The 16,424-nt window shown below is 33.7% G+C and overlaps 4 protein-coding genes and 1 pseudogene across 5 annotated transcripts; 4 read left to right on the top strand and 1 right to left on the bottom strand.

Annotated features, from left to right (window-relative positions):
* Window positions 1–790: 790 nt before the first annotated feature.
* Window positions 791–2,087, bottom strand: srt-60 (annotated as a pseudogene). Its single transcript has 2 exons — window positions 1,612–2,087; window positions 791–1,148 (listed from the first exon to the last, which is right to left on the bottom strand). Coding segments are annotated over exons 1-2 (834 nt in total).
* Window positions 2,088–2,761: 674 nt separating this feature from the next.
* srt-38 (Serpentine Receptor, class T) lies at window positions 2,762–4,665 on the top strand (the record flags this gene model as incomplete). Its single annotated transcript, NM_071777.2, has 4 exons — window positions 2,762–2,817; window positions 3,346–3,436; window positions 3,483–4,049; window positions 4,365–4,665. 4 exons carry the CDS (start codon window positions 2,762–2,764, stop codon window positions 4,632–4,634), a joined length of 984 nt encoding a protein of 327 aa, NP_504178.1. The 3' UTR covers window positions 4,635–4,665.
* Window positions 4,666–5,806: 1,141 nt separating this feature from the next.
* Window positions 5,807–7,745, top strand: srt-36 (Serpentine Receptor, class T; the record flags this gene model as incomplete). The annotated part of the gene is made up of 4 exons (NM_071776.1): window positions 5,807–5,862; window positions 6,350–6,440; window positions 6,487–7,053; window positions 7,476–7,745. The coding sequence occupies 4 exons, from the start codon at window positions 5,807–5,809 to the stop codon at window positions 7,743–7,745; spliced, it is 984 nt and encodes a 327-aa protein (NP_504177.1).
* Window positions 7,746–9,503: 1,758 nt separating this feature from the next.
* Window positions 9,504–12,635, top strand: srt-35 (Serpentine Receptor, class T; the record flags this gene model as incomplete). The annotated part of the gene is made up of 4 exons (NM_071775.1): window positions 9,504–9,559; window positions 10,084–10,174; window positions 10,932–11,498; window positions 12,351–12,635. The coding sequence occupies 4 exons, from the start codon at window positions 9,504–9,506 to the stop codon at window positions 12,633–12,635; spliced, it is 999 nt and encodes a 332-aa protein (NP_504176.1).
* A 1,294-nt stretch (window positions 12,636–13,929) lies between these two features.
* On the top strand, window positions 13,930–16,163 carry srt-3 (Serpentine Receptor, class T; the record flags this gene model as incomplete). Its single annotated transcript, NM_001330846.1, has 4 exons — window positions 13,930–14,082; window positions 14,668–15,090; window positions 15,136–15,282; window positions 15,819–16,163. 4 exons carry the CDS (start codon window positions 13,930–13,932, stop codon window positions 16,161–16,163), a joined length of 1,068 nt encoding a protein of 355 aa, NP_001317751.1.
* Between the last annotated feature and the right edge of the window lie 261 nt (window positions 16,164–16,424).

Genomic DNA, 16,424 nt, shown 5'->3' with positions numbered 1-16,424 from the left:
TAGCAATTGGATCCGTAGTTGTTTGATTACCAATCAGCAGATTTGAGATGGGAGCGGCGGCAGATATACGTTTCTTGACCAGTGAATAAAGCTGTCTAGGGTTTTTTGAGTCCACTACCCTACTTTCCTGTTTGGCTAGCATTGATTTGATAGAGCGTAGACGGGTTTTAATAATCTTCTTGGAGTCCGTGGGAGAGATCTTGCCATGTCTTCTTTTGAATCTTTTCCGTAGGTTTTCTTTGAAGTTTGACGAGACGTTTTTCACAGGTTTGTTGACAGGAGTATACTCCAGGACAAGCTCGTTGAAGATCTTGAGAAAGTGTATTACCTTCGTTTCGCAGCAGGAGAAGAAGGAAAACTGACGGGCCCAATTGAACAATAGTAGATGCTGATTTAGGCCTTCGAAGTTGCATTTTCGGAAGGCGAGGGGTGCACGTTGCTGTTTTAGGTGATTTGGCGGTTTGGCAAAATCAAGGGCCAGATTGAACGTAACAGATGAGTGATCCGAAAGTAGGAGCGGTGCTTCCACGTTGACATTCTGAATTAGTACTGGGCTGTCCGTGAAGACCAGATCGAGGAAATTTGCAGTTCCGGACGAAGCTGTTCGCGTGGGTTGAGTTACAACTTGCGTGAGATCGTGGGAAAGCATTAGCGAGGCAAGATCATGGTGAAATTTGTCAGGTATTACTGTCGTATTATCCCATTCGATATAATGGGTAACATGAAAGTAGTGGACATAAAAGTATTAAACATGCATAGGACATGAGGTGCCAAAATAAGATTCATTGCGCTATTTTTTTATAGAACTTAATACTCTATTTGTGAAAAAGTGCCTTCGTAGTTTGGTTTTGCATTTCCCCCAGATGAACTTGGTTTTGGTACGAGTTTTACTATTTTTGTCTATTTTGAAAAATTGGTCAGAGTCAATATCAACTTTGTTCACTAGCATTTTCGACAAGAAAACTTTATCAATAGCTTTACGCCGAGCCTCTAAAGTTGATAAGTTAAATAGTTCATTACGTTGAATAGCGCTCTTATAGTCGGGGTCATCTGTTCTGATGTATTTTCCCTTTTGCCTGCTGTATAGTTTCCTAGTGAACGAGTTTTGTACGGATTCAAATTTGGAACCTAATTTGGAACGTTTTTTTCTAGAAACAATTGTTATTCATACTATTGGAAAATAAAAATTTAAAGCAAGTAATGATGTGATTTGAGCTTGGTGGTTTTTGGCAAAGTAGCCTATAATTTCTGTAAGGACATTAAAACAGCACCTAGTAATTTTAAATAATAATTTAGACAAGCAATATGAAACATCAAGCAGCGCTTTTGAATTATATGTTTGAAAAATTAGGACCAGCAATATTGAAAAAAGTATTTGCAAAAAAAAATAGTAATAGCAAAACTTTCTGTTAAATTTTTTTTTCAATACATATTATATATCAAGTTGTGAAGCCTAAAAACTGTTGGCTATGTGAGACAGAGCATGTAGGACAAAAAAAAATGTAGGAAGGCATGATTCAGGCACCAAAGTGGAAAGGCAACCAGGTAGGCAGATATGCAAGTAGGCATGATGTAGGTAGGTAGGCAGCTATTCTCTCACTTAAAATCTACCCCATACCTCTACCGCATGTAATTGCCACAATTGAAAAATTATTGATAGCATGTGAAGTATTATCATAATCATGTATCCTGCCAGAAAAAATCATCGGATCGAAAAACCATGCAAGGCGTTTAGAATTGTAGACATGCGGGGTGGTGAACAGGAAATAACCGCCATAGACAAGTGAAAACGCCAGAATAATAAACGTTGTGTTCCCTTCAAATAGTAATGCTTCAATTTTTGGATGGAAGAAAATCAGAAGCCGATTGCAAACAAGAATTAATGATGTCAAACATGACAGGCACCAGAGGCTCATGGCAATTGAGCCAGATAGATATATTAAAGTTGGATATGTGCAATACACTGCTCCTTGGAAAGCTAGAATTCCCGTAAGTATGGAGTTTATGGCAATGACAATAATGTCAGCAAGTGCCAATTGAAACATTATTTTGAACGATGTCAGTTTATAATTTTCCTTCTCAAGCATGATGAATGCAATCGGAATGTAAAGTGTCTAAACAAAGGAAATTCGAAAGGAGGACTAACGGTTCGGACGATTTTTAACCTACATATCCAAAATGTTCTCAAATGAACAAATTTCATAATGAAACTTTTCAAAAATTTTACAAAATTTTTTTATGGTGGTTCAAAATTTCGAAAAAAACGACCGGTTTTTATCGAAAATCTTCAATTTTCACAACTGGTGAAATACTTCTTTGGTCGATGCGGATACAGTTTTGTGCCCGCATCGACCGAAATTCACCTTAATTATTGAGAACACATTCATTAAAAAATTATAATCAAATATTTAAAGTCGTTTATGAAATGTTCGATCAAAACAAGGAACAACCTTTATCAGTTTATGAAACTTTTTTTTTAAATTTTAGTATTCTTGTGATCTTTGTACATACACGAGAATGCAGGCTTACAGGTAAAAATGCGTTAATTTCTTTTTCTCAAATCCCAAATTTTCAGTGCAATGATGATATTTTGGGAAATATTTACCTGACTAGGCTCTTATTTTTCATTAGTTTTTGATTGTAACTTCATAAAACAACGTAACAAGTATTCTCCTGGCAATTAATTTTATATAAGTTTCGGTGCTACATTTTTCATTATTACTTTTACCTCTATCTGTTTTTTGCTGATATTCCTGTAGTCATGGATAATATTTTGAAATACGGATCGATTGATAATATCCCGATGTATAATTGCAGGTGAGTATTCTAATAAATTATTCTAATACAATTGAAGTTTGTAGTTTAATTTCACTATCAACGTATACACTTCAGTGATTTTTAAGCTTTTAGATTCAATCACTAAAAAAATACTTTTGTGGGATTTTTGTATCATCATGTTTTACTTTTTAAAGCAGTCAGAGTACTACAAATGTAATCGACTTTTTTTTCAAGTTTAGCCCATTTCAAATAATACCTAACGTTGCCGGACACAAGAAAGTTTGAAAATACTTCAATATCTGGATTTTTTGCGTTTCAAATTAATTTTATCGTATTTTTATTTCTTTATGTGCGTAAAAATTGCTGCGCAGAACTGCAAGTTGTGGGCCATATTTAAAAAAAATGTTTCACAAAAAAACGATGTTTCAAACCAATTTTTTTCAATGAAGAAAAAATAGATCATTCGTTTGCGCTGAATTCTAAAATTATCAGGCCAATTTTAACTTTTTTTTGCAAAATTTAGAAAAACTTGATTGATTCATTTACAGTAATCTTCGTTTTTTACAGTGCTAGGACTCCAAGTCAGTGGACACTTGAAACTGGGGAACCTCAACCAATAATTGGTTCCCTACAAGTTGCTTATGGAATTATCGTATTGGTATGCTCAAATTGAAACCATAGACAAACGAATTTCCTTTGTTTAGACACTTTACATTCCGATTGCATTCATCATGCTTGAGAAGAAAAATTATAAACTGACATCGTTCAAAATAATGTTTCAATTGGCACTTGCTGACATTATTGTCATTGCCATAAACTCCATACTTACGGGAATTCTAGCTTTCCAAGGAGCAGTGTATTGCACATACCCAACTTTAATATATCTATCTGGCTCAATTGCCATGAGCCTCTGGTGCCTGTCATGTTTGACATCATTAATTCTTGTTTGCAATCGGCTTCTGATTTTCTTCAAACCAAAAATTGAAGCATTACTATTTGAAGGGAAAAAAACGTTTATTATTCTGGGGTTTTCACTTGTCTATGGTGGTTATTTCCTGTTCACCACACCTCATGTCTACAATTCTAAACGCCTTGCATGGTTTTTCGATCCGATGATTTTTCCTAATAGGATACATGATTATGATAATACTTCACATGCTATCAATAATTTTTCAATTGTGGCAATTACATGCGTTATGTACATCCCATTTTATAAAATTGTCAGACAAAATCTCAACGACGTTCAATCATTGTCAAGGGTTCAAAGTGTGGTAAGTTAATAAAATTATTCTTGGAAATAAGGTTTTGCTTTATATTATAGAAAACTAGACGCTTGCACGTGCTTTGACCCTCTAGAAAAAATACTTCTGGAGTAATCAAGTTTTTTCTCGGACTTTTTAAAAGTTCCCAAAACATTCCACAACTTTCTCCATATTTCCAGACGGTTCTAGAAGTTTCCAGGGGTTTCCCAAATTTTACAGAAAGTTTCAGAACATTTTTTCCATAGTTTTTACATTTTTCCAGAAGGTTATAGGAAAATCTAGAATTTTCTCAAATTTTCCATAAAGTTTTTATTCTATTTTCAGAAAGTCCAAGTTTTCGTCCAATCGTTTCTTATCTGCGTTGCCACACAGCTTGCTGGTATCATTTATGTATTCATGAATTTATTCCAAGTTTCCACATGTGTGACTGTCATTGGTCATGCACTGTGGCAATTCGTTCAAGGAGCACCTGCATTCATCTATATTGGGCTCAATGAACTAATTCGCAAACGCTTTTCTAAATTTTTAAAATGCCAGAAAAATGTTGTAACGCCATCTGTACACTTTGTGCAGAATCCGTCGGCACTTCCTTGAATTTTTGGAAAATGAAGAAATTAAAAGCTTTTACTAAATTTAGTGGGAGATTGTCATGCAGCTAAAACACAAGTTTCAGAACATCATCGTTTTTCCTGAAAATATGGAAGAGATTATCACGGCATTTTTGGAAAATTCTTAAAAAATAAATATTTGATAAAAATGAGTATTTATTTGGTAACAATCTCAGCCAAATGACAGAACTACTTTTTTTGAAATTTTCATCTGAAATTTGATTATGTAATTAAATGTTTTGTTAAATTTGTTTTATTGTGTTTTGTGAGTATTTCATCGTAACAGGCACCGTATCCAAAAATGAAAAAGGCATAATATTCGACAAGTGTTCCGTTAGCTAGACATTGTCAAAAATCAGACAACGCCGAGACATTTTGAGAAATGAAAATTTTGACTCACATGAGATGTGTTCATTTTCTCATTACAACACAACTTTTTAGTGTAGATTTTCTGAAAATTAATTTTCTTTGTAATTCTTCGAAATCTCGTGAGATCAGTATTACACAACTAGTAGACCCGTTTTTGCTGTTTTCTTGAATTTCAAATTGTTTTAGACCTTTGCCCGATGAACCACATTTTGAAATATGGGACGAATGGAAGACAGATTTTTGCTAGTGGTTGTTTTAGTGTCATTGGTTTTCAGGAAGTATCGGTAACTACGCATAAGCTTTTTCAGTTTTCTGGAGAGAGTATGGCTAGGACTTTTACTGAGCCTTTTTTGCGTTCTGTGGATTTTTTTGAGGATATTGGGGGTTTTATTGGGTGGAGTGGTTTGGATAGTAACTGGGCAATGCTTTTTGATAAGGGTATTTAAGATATTCAGAAAATAAGAATATTTCTAAAACGAAGAATATTTCTGAAAATAAGAATATTTCTGAAAATAAGAATATTTTTGTAAATTACAAAAAAAAAGAATATTTCTGTAAATGACATTGTCAAAAATCAGACAACACCGAGACATTTTGAGAAATGAAAATTTTGACTCACATGAGAATGTGTTCATTTTCTCATTACAACACAACTTTTTAGTGTAGATTTTCTGAAAATTAATTTTCTTTGTTATTCTTCGAAATCTCGTGAGATCAGTATTTATACACAACTAGTAGAGACGTTTTTGCTGTTTTCTTAAATTTCAAATTGTTTTAGACCTTTGCCCGATGAACCACATTTTGAGATATGGATCGATTGACAGAATTCCAATGTATAATTGCAGGTAATGTTTAAATTGTTCAAATAATATTATAGAGTTTCTAAATATCAAAAATAACCACTAGAATAAAAATGACTTTTGGAAAAGAAAACTTTACCCAAACAATTTTTCCGGCAAAGCGGCAAATTGCCAAAATTGAAAATTTCCGGCAAATTTCCGATTTGCCGTAATTGCCGGAAAAACGGCAATTGCCGATAATTTTCGGCAAATTGTGGTTTTGCACATTTTTTTTTTGAAAATTTCGAAAAAAAATGCAAATTCTATGAAAATATCTAAAAAAAAACCAAACATTTTACAAAAATGAAAACTTCTAGCAAACCGCCAAATTGCTGAAAATAAAAATTTCCGGAAAATCGGCAATTTGCTGGAAATCAAAATTTTCCGTAAACCGGCAATTTGTCAATTTGCCGATTTGCCATATTTGCCAACAAAAACACTTGCCGAACGGCAATTGCCGTCTACCACTGCTTCAAACTTTGTGTATTTTAAGCGCTAGGACTCCAAGTCAATGGACACTTGAAACTGGGGAACCTCAACCAATTATTGGTCCCCTACAAGTTGCTTATGGAATTATCGTATTGGTATGCTCAAGTTGATACCATTGACAAAATACATTTCCTTGTTTAGACACTTTACATTCCGATTGCATTAATCATGCTTGAGAAGGAAAATTATAAACTGACATCGTTCAAAATTATGTTCCAATTGGCAATCACTGATATTATTGGTATTTCCATAAATTCCGTACTGACAGGAATATTAGCAATCCAGGGAGCTGTTTTTTGCACATATCCGACTTTCATTTATCTGTCAGGCTTATTTGTTATGTGTCTTTGGTGTTTGACATGTTTGACATCATTAATTCTTGTTTGCAATCGGCTGCTGATTTTCTTCAATCCAAATATTGAAGCACAACTATTTGAAGGAAGGAAAACGTTTATTATTCTGGGGTTTTCACTTGTCTATGGCGGTTATTTCCTGTTCACCACCCCGCATGTCTACAATTCTAAACATCTTGCGTGGTTTTTCGATCCGATGATTTTTCCCGGCAGGGCTCATGATTATGATAATTTTTCGCACGCGTTCAACAATTTCTCAATCGTCGCAATTACGTGTGTATTGTACATCCCATTTTATGAAATTGTCAGGAAAAGGCTCAAGGATGCTCACTCACATTCACGGGCTCAAAATATGGTACGTGTTCCTTGTTGAATATCGGATGTAGGTAATGTACTTAATTTTTCAAAAAAAAAATCCTCGAATTTTTCATGATTTTTTTTTGCTTTGGCAGATGTAACACGGAATTTCCGTTCGGTAAATTTTGTTAATCAGCAATATTCCGATAATTTTTTTTGGGAACGTTCCAAATTTGCCGGTTGCAGAACATTTTTAAGGGCAAATTTTTTATACGCAAAACACTTACAACTATATATTTAGAAGGACGTTTTCCTTTTTTGTTTCATAGTTTTTCTTTAACAACAATTTGTCAAAAAGTTAAAAAAAAATGTTTATGTATTTACCGAAAACTATTCGCCGCTTCTGAAATGTAACATAAAAAATCAATTAAATCTATTCGATTTTTAAAATATTTTACCTTACCTCTTTTTTTTTTCCAGAAACTCCAAGTTTTCATCCAATCTGTTCTTATATGTATTGCCACCCAAATCGCTAGTATCATTTATGTATTCATGAATTTATTCAAAGTTTCAACGTGTGTAATTCTCATTGGACATGCTCTATGGCAATTTGTTCAAGGAGCACCTGTATTCATTTACATTGGGCTCAATGAACAAATTCGCAAACGATTTTTTCAATTGCTAAGGTGCCATGGGAACGGAGTTGGGTCTTCTGTACGATTTGTAGCGAATCCGTCTGTATTTTCATGAATATTCAATAATAAAAATTTATTGTTTTATTGAATTTTAATTGTTTTTAAATTGGATATACTAATCCTGGTGAAGGCAGTGGTTATACCTTTTTACCAATTTCACCGTTTTTAGAAAAAGTGTTTCAAAGCGTCTCGATAAGGTCGATGTATCAAGATCATAACAAAAGTTGAAAGAATTCCATGATGTTAGTGAATGCCTGATTGTAGTATTCATAGTACATGGAAACTAAAACGTAGAGATATGGAATGCAAAACATTACTAAAGGAATGCTCATTTGCACAATGATTGCTATAAAATATTGCATTCTCAGTGTTTGTTGAGAAAGGGTTTTCCATATGATTTGTTGAAGAAAATTTCAAGAAAGAAAAACGATTAAAATAAAAATTCGAAACCAGTGAATAGACAGTGAATAAATATAATTATTGTCAGATGAAACGCATAATTTTCAGAAAGGGCCAAAAACTAGAGCATTGTTAATATAAACAGGAAGACACGGAAATTTATGAATTTGTTTTAAAAAAATTATTTTCAAAAGAATAAAAAATTATTTTCAAAAGATAAATCATTTTATTTTTTCGATACAGTCGAATTTCCAGCAGAAATGTTTTTCTACCGGAACATTTGAACTTTCCGCCAAAATTTTTTCTCAAAAAATTTGAATTTTCCGCCAAAAAGCATTTCTCAGAAAATCTGAATTTACAGTCTTAATCTTTTTTTCAGGGGTTTTTAAGGGCTTGAGGCCCGGGCTCCGGCTTGCATTTTTTTCAGAAATTACCCGAATTTTGCGAAAGCTCAAAAAATTCTCAAAAAATTGATTGCCTGGCAAAACTAGTTGAGAATCTTTGAATTACTTCTAACTTTGGTGTGAAAAATCTGAATTCCCTCTAAAAAATGTTTTGGAAAATTTCCAACGTATTGTATTTTTTAATGCTGTTCTATAGTTCCTATGAATGATCCTACCTCAAAATGTGAACTTTGGCAGCAGTTTTCTCTGGATTAAGAGACCCAAATACAATAAATGTGTGAAGATTCACAAAAAAATTCAAGAGCATTTTCAGAAATATCATTTCAAAAATTATGTTTCTACTTTACTTTTTCGTTTTTTGTTTTGCTAAATTAAATTTGAATTTTTGAAAATGTTGTCAACTTGTGATTTTTTTTTAAATTTGAGCAAACACTGGAACAAAGCTGGATGGTTAAAATGAATCACAGAATAACAGATTCTTAAAAATGCAACATTTCAAGCTATTTTAAAAATTACTGAGTTATTCAAACATTTTTCAGAATTTACGTGCGGAAATTTTTACGTGCCACCTCGTGTTTTATTGGAATCATAGGGACAATTTGTATTGATCTATTTAGTTAGGGACGGTTTTGTATAAAAAATAATTTTTTACAGGATCTGTACTGAAAACCGGGAAAAAATTGTTGTCCTTGTGGTAGAAAACTAGCCAGAGCATGACCAAAAACACTTTCCACGAAGTCAACTTAATACACTCATCCTTCGTACAATTATTGATCTCTTGTCAGGCAATACACATTTCTCTATTTGATTCTAATGAATTACAGACATGCAAAAAAATCAAATAAAAATGCTCCAGACAAAAACAATGGTATATAGTGATCATATGATTAGTAGCCAGACGTTTCCAAGTCTCGTCAAAGTTCTCCAGAGAATATGAGGGAGGAGGATGGCCAACAAACGAGAACACAACTATTCTCTGCTTAATTTTTCATTTTCTATCTGCTTTCAATATGAATAATATCTTCAAATACGGTTCGATTGAAAATATCCCAATGTATAATTGCAGGTGAGGTTTTTTTTTCGATAAATTAGCATATGGAAAGTTGATTTCTCAAAAAGTTTCATTTTTTGAACGGGTTTTTCATGTTGTAGACAAACCAATTTAACGATAGTTTAATGTTTCGTTAAGGGCTTCCGCGTAGGCGCCACCAAACCGCATGCCTGCCTGATCAAGGCAAGCTTTGCCGGCCTTGCGCCTCAGCCGCGCCTTGTTCTAATACACATGTGAGATTTTTCTTCATTTCTTAAATTGATTTCGACCAGATAGTCTAAAATAATAGTATTAGAAATTTATAAGTTATTTTCAAATGCCAAAAAGAGACAAGAAGCTGGAGGGAGCAAACACATACAGGCATCAAACCGCGCCTGCCTACCACAAAAGCATGTTTTAATTGATGAAAAACTCAAAAAATTAGAAAAAGTTGTATCCTCTTCTTTTTGATGTTTAGAAAAAAAAAATTGAAAAAAAACCAAAATTATATCTGTACCGTGTTGTTCCAATCCCATATAATCCAAAAATAACCATTTCAGCGCAAGAACTCCTGCTCAATGGTCCTACGAAAGCGGCGAGTCTCACCCGATTATTGGCTCTTTACAAATAGTTTATGGTGTTATTGTTAATGTAAGTATCCCCTCAATAGTACCAAACCCACAAAACCTAGCTTCCTCAAAACAAGACGAAAAACTGTCTGGGTTTTTGTTACGCATTTTTGATATCTTATCGTAATTCAATGGGGATTTCAAAACATATAAACAATAAGAGTGTGAATTGATTTTTGAGTACCGATATTTTATTAGTATCGCACTATTATTGGTCATTTACAGTTAAAGATAAAGTTAAGGTGCTAAATTAATCTTAAAGTGTTCACGTCTCCATGGGTATGATTCATATGATGACGTTTGTTGTGACGTAGATTTCCAATGCAAGTCCAATACAAACTTGTCAAATTAATATTTGAAACATAAATTTGAATGCTTCACGTTGAAAGGTTTTATTGCGGTCGATTTAAGAAAGATATCAATTAAAAAATTGATTACAAAACTATAGAAAAATAATTGAACAACATTATGCCAGTTGCAAACTTTTCACTAAAACTGAGGAAAACCGAGATATGTGCATGCAAAGTTGAGCAGCGGGGTGGTATACTATTCATCGAATAGGCCGATTGGAAAGGCGGTTGAGAGGCGCCTCCGGTACCCTTGAAAGGGTGGATCAGCTGGATTGTGTTAAAAAAGAATGATTAGATGTTTCACAGCAGCCGACATTTCATGGATTTGGCCACACGATGGCATAGTATTAAAGTCTTGTAATGATCGGCGAAACCCAGAAAATGTTGGACAACGTGAAGGACCTCTTACCTAATAACAAAAAATTTCAGCTGCTCTACCTACCGATATCAAAAATAATGTTGGAAAAAGAGAATTATAAACTATCATCATTCAAGATAATGTTTCATTTGGCTGTCACCGATGTTCTAGTAATTTTTATAAACTCAATCCTAACCGGAATTCTAGCAATCCAAGGTGCCGTTTACTGTACTTACCCTAACTTAATTTATATAACTGGATCAATTGCAATGTGCCTTTGGTGTTCTTCTTGTTTCACATCTCTTATTCTAGTGATTAATCGACTTTTAATCTTATGGAAACCTTCAGTTGAAATGCAGATGTTTGAAGGCAATAAGACACCAGCCTTATTGTGTTGTTCTGTAATTTACGGAAGTTATTTCCTGTTCACAACACCACATGTCTACAATTCGAAACATCTTGCGTGGTTCTACGATCCGATGATTTTTCCTGGTAGAGCCAAGGAATACGATAATATTTATCATGGCGTTAATAACTTTTCTATCGTTGCTATCACATGTGCACTCTATATTCCATTTTACAAAATTGTTCGAGGAAATCTGAAAATCTCAGGCAGTAACTCAAGGTTTCATAACGCTGTAAGTTATTGTTTTTTTTTTGCTCGGCCCAGTTTTCTACTAACCCGACAACGGTAATATGTTATGGATTATCCAGTAAGATGGGCGACCATTGCCGTTCGGCAAACTGCCGGCCTGCCGATTCACCCGCAATTTTCATTTTTCTGCAAATTACCGTAATCCAATTTGCCTTACATTTTTAAAGCGGGTTAATAAGCAAACACATTTAGATTTTTTACTTGCTAATAAAATTTTTCCACTGTTTAGCTAATTATACGAATATTTATAGGATGGGTTCTACTTTGCACTTTAAAATTTTAAACTTTTAAATGTCCAATAATACCAGCAAAACCACAAATTGCAGAAAATTGTTTTCTTACTCTAGAATTTTTTTTCGCGAGCTATAAAATTCCCTGCTGTTATTTAGTCTAACTTTGTGAAAAATTAATGTAGTCAAGTGTTGAAAAATGTTAGTTTCACCAGGAAACGTTATTTATTTTTGTTAAAAAGTTTGAATAAGATCTCAACTATTTACTGGAACTTTCCTTATTTCTCAGATTGAACAAATAATTTCTTGCATTTCTATGTATATTAAATTCTCATTCAAAAATTGGTTTAACAAACTTAAATAAGAAGTTTTGTACATTTGCCAAAATAATTACAGCACAGCTCTTTTTCTGGGTCTTTTCGGTATATTAGTGTAATTTGGAGTAATTTCAAAAACTCACCACATTTGAAAATCTACCTCTAAACTGACTTTCCAACTTCGTTAATAGTGCCATATATTATACAGCTTTAGAAATTCTAAGAACATATAAATTTTTTATTCCAATCACAACTTTTTAATTATTCTAGGAAATTCAAAATTTTCAGAAACTACAAATCTATCTGCAATCAGTATTAATATGTGTCGCGAGTCAAGCAGCTGCGATCATCTACGTGGTCATGAATTTCGTCCAAGTTCCTCCGATTGTCGTCGTCTCTGGTCATCTACTCTGGGAATTGGTACATGGAGCTCCAGTGTTCATATACATTTCATTCAATGATATGATCCGAAAACGATTTCTGGAGATATTCGGTTGCAAAAATGTGGTGACACCGCAATTTGTTGTAAGCCCTCCTGTTGTTGTTCAACATGATTATACTTTTATGATTTGAGATTTCAACAATAAAAAAGTTGAATATTTTTAAATGTGTATTTTTAATAAATATGTGAAAATTATCTTTATAACACTTCATCCCTCGTTTTTGAAAACAGAAAAATATCCGTAAACCTCTGCCGCCGTTTCCTATTTTTGATCTGGCAATCGCCAAAGTTGCCGATCGCTGAAATTTTCGGCAACGAGGTTTTTGGTTGAACCAGCGCAATTGCAGAAATTGCCGGAAATTTTTAAAACCGGCTAATTGCCGGAGTTGCCGATTGCCGGAAATGTAAATTAATACTTCTTACTTTTTTCTTTGGTTATCCACCAAATATTGAATTTTTAAAATATTTTTTCGGTACTCTAGTACTTTCAAACTTTACGTACCCAGCGATTCCAAGTCAACTTTTTATTTACAAAATTAATTTTGTTTGAAGATTGGGAGAAAAAACTAGATTCACTACAAATTAGACACATTATTTTCCGCATACGAAACTCGATTCTCAACTTGATACTTTTTCGGTACAATCATTTTTCACACCGAAGACCGGATTGTGTAGTTCAAAGTCAAGTAGATGATGCTGGCGGATCCTGAAACATTCGTAGTGCATATTTTTGAACAAGTTTACTAACCTGTGCAGATTTGCCATCCAATCTGTGCAACGACAATGAACCATTCTGGAGAATAAAAGAATTGCATATAGACATAGACAAATGATGTTATTGAATGGAAGAAGCATATGATCGCTGATTGAAGAATCACAAAGCGTTGGGCTTTTGAGAAATGCGGGGATTCAGTGTCTTGTCCTTTTTTGAGAAGAAATGAAATGAGATACCCATACAATAAAGAACTAGAACCAAACTATTTCGAAAATTAACAAAAAATTGCTTGCAATTTTCTTTCTGCAAAATTTAAGTTCATATACCCTGCTAAACCGTTTTTTTTTTTTGGTTTTTTTTTCCAAAAAAAAAGTGTTGTCAGGAGCCCGTACAGCACATTTCTTTAAAAGAAATGATTTACTAAAAACAAAAGAGGCGGAAAAATTATGAGAATTTGAAGAACTAAAGGGACTAATGCGTGCATTGTTTTCGAGAAGCGGTACGTTACATCAGGTGAGGTTCTTCTTGATCCTTTGCATTTATTCCCACTTGGGCTCAAATTACTATAAGATTTGTCTGCACTGCATAGTAAACGCTTTCAATGGGATTATACAATGCTTCTGACTTCTGACAGCTTCAGACCAAAACATGTCTGTGAGTTTTTAAAACACCGAATCACTCATTCATTTACAGTTTTACAGTAAGTCATAATGGCATCGCTCAATATGTCGTTGTTCTACGTTTTTACTCATTCTTTCACTCTTTGGCCGGACGCATATGATTGTCCAGAAGGACTGGACCAGTCAGAAGAAAAATGGCCAATTTTGGGGTCGTATCTCATTGTATCCGGGATAGTGTTTCTAGTAAGTTTTTCATTTTTGAAACTTTTCAACACTTTTTTAGGCTTCTTAAAGGTGGTGTTGTCGAATATTTTTTTGCTTTATTAGACTTGAAATTGTCTGAAAACCCCGAATTTCATTAAGGAACTTCTTGAAAACTACTAAAAAATTAAAAAATAGACTTTAAAAAATTAGTTAAATTTTGAAATATGGCCGACTTGTCGATGTTACAGGGGCTGGAAACTAGCTTTATTGAAATCACCGTCAATTTTGGGTGGATAAGATTTTTTCATTTTTTTAAAATCTGGTCGTCCATTGACCTTAAAGTACCTAAATCAGTTTAAAAACGCAAGACAATTAACTTATATACCCAAAATGAGTCGGTGATTTCAAACAAAAAAATCAGTTTCTAGCCGCTGAGGCATCAACAAGTAGATCAAACTTCAAAATCTAACAGATTTCAAGCAATTTTTAAGCCACCATATCTTTTTTGTGAAAAGTTTAAAAAAATTTTCATTCTGAAATTCGGTGTTTTCAGGAAAATTCAAGCCTAATAATCAACATTTCAGCACTTGAAAAGCCTTATAAAAATTTTGAATGGGTTTTCAGATACTGTATCTTCCCTCATTTTTCGTGATAATTCGCTTCAAATCACGGACCCCAGCTTTCCAGCTTATGCTCATTCTTGTAGTTTTTGATTTCACAAACCTTATTATCAATTCTCTGATAACTGGAATACTTGCTCTAACTGGAACTTCATTCTGCCAGTATCCACGATTTTTCTTCATAGTTGGTGCTATTGCCGTAGGCGCTTGGTTTGGTGACTGCTTAGCATGTGTTCTACTCGCTATTGAAAGATGTGTTGAAGTGAATTCCAACTTTTTGTTTGCATTCATTTTCGGAAGACGCGTTTTCTATTTTGTCACCATTATTTTAATTGTGTATGCAATTTATGGTATGGTTTTTACGGTGCCAGTAATTTTTACGCCAGAGTTTGGAAGCTATTTTTATGATCCGATGGTCGGAAAGGATGTAAGCAAATAACTTTGCTTATTGAACCAAATTTGAAAATTTCAGCCCAAAATGTATCATAATCTCTCCCATGCTTTTAACAATTCTTCAGTGGCAGTTTTAACCACACTTCTCTACTTTTACTTGTGTTCTTACTTGATATTCAAGTTTGGCTACTCAACTTCGATGTGGTTGTATAAGTCAAAAAGACAGGCAAGTTCAAAAATTCGCTAAAATTAAAAAATAGACTTTTCGCTCTACAATTAGAATAAAAGTTTGCTTTTACATTTAATTCTCAATAATTTGTAAAGTTTCTGGAATATCAGAAAAATTCCGAAGCGTTCTAGACCTTTCTCGAATTTTCTAGACGTTTCCTTAAACTTCCAGAAGTTTTGCAAATCTTCTAAAAGCTTTTCAAATTTTCAAGAAGTTTTTAAGTATTTTCTGAACATTGTAGGAATTTCTGGAACTGTCTGACGCTTTCCAGAAAATTTTCCACATTTATTGTCAAGTTGTTTTTTTGAAAATTAATATTTTTAACTCCTGACTACATTTGAAATTCCCACCAAACCAGTTTTTTTTCGACAAAATTATTCACAAAATCACCCGCAAATTTTTCAAAGTGAAGTAGATTTTTTGATACAATTTTTGTAAAAAAAAACAATGCCTGCCAAGATATTAAATGTAAAAGTTGAGCACTGAGGTCCAAGACTCTTTGAAAATACGGTTTCCAATATCTTCTGTTACAGATAATATTACAAGGAGTCGTTCTCTGCTTCTTTCACGGTGTTACTGGAATAATTCACGCCTACATGCAATACTTCTATTCACCATCATGGATGATTGTTCTTGCACAAATAGTATGGCAATGGAGCAATGGATGTCTGAGTATTGTATACTTAACCCTCAATCGAACCGTTCGAAATGCAGTCATCAAAATGCTGATTCCAAAAAAGATCCGACTACGTCATGGATGGCACATTGGAGCAGATGAGCATGTGGCGCTGGAAAAAGCTGTCAATAATGCAACTTCCGGAGTAAATGCAGTTGCCTGTACTGTCGGCATCAAGTTTAACAATTACTTTCAAAATTGAAAATTTGTGTGTTTTTCGAATAAATGAATAAAGAACATTTTTTGCCGAGTTCTATTACGATCTTTAGAATAATCTATAGAATGACTGATCAAAGATGGGTCACCTAGCAACTTGTAGACATACATGTATTCAATTTCCCTTCTGGCACACCCACGACAATAATTATTGGTAGACAGGGCTCGCATACATGGTATCGTGTTTTCACGCTGCTTTCAGACATGAATCAGGCGACAGTTTTTCGATCGTTTTTCTTTAACACCC

This window comes from Caenorhabditis elegans, chromosome V (assembly GCF_000002985.6).
Source record: "Caenorhabditis elegans chromosome V".
NCBI lineage: Eukaryota > Metazoa > Nematoda > Chromadorea > Rhabditida > Rhabditidae > Caenorhabditis > Caenorhabditis elegans.
Note: the sequence above shows the minus strand (reverse complement) of the source record. Positions and strands in the feature narration are given on the sequence as shown.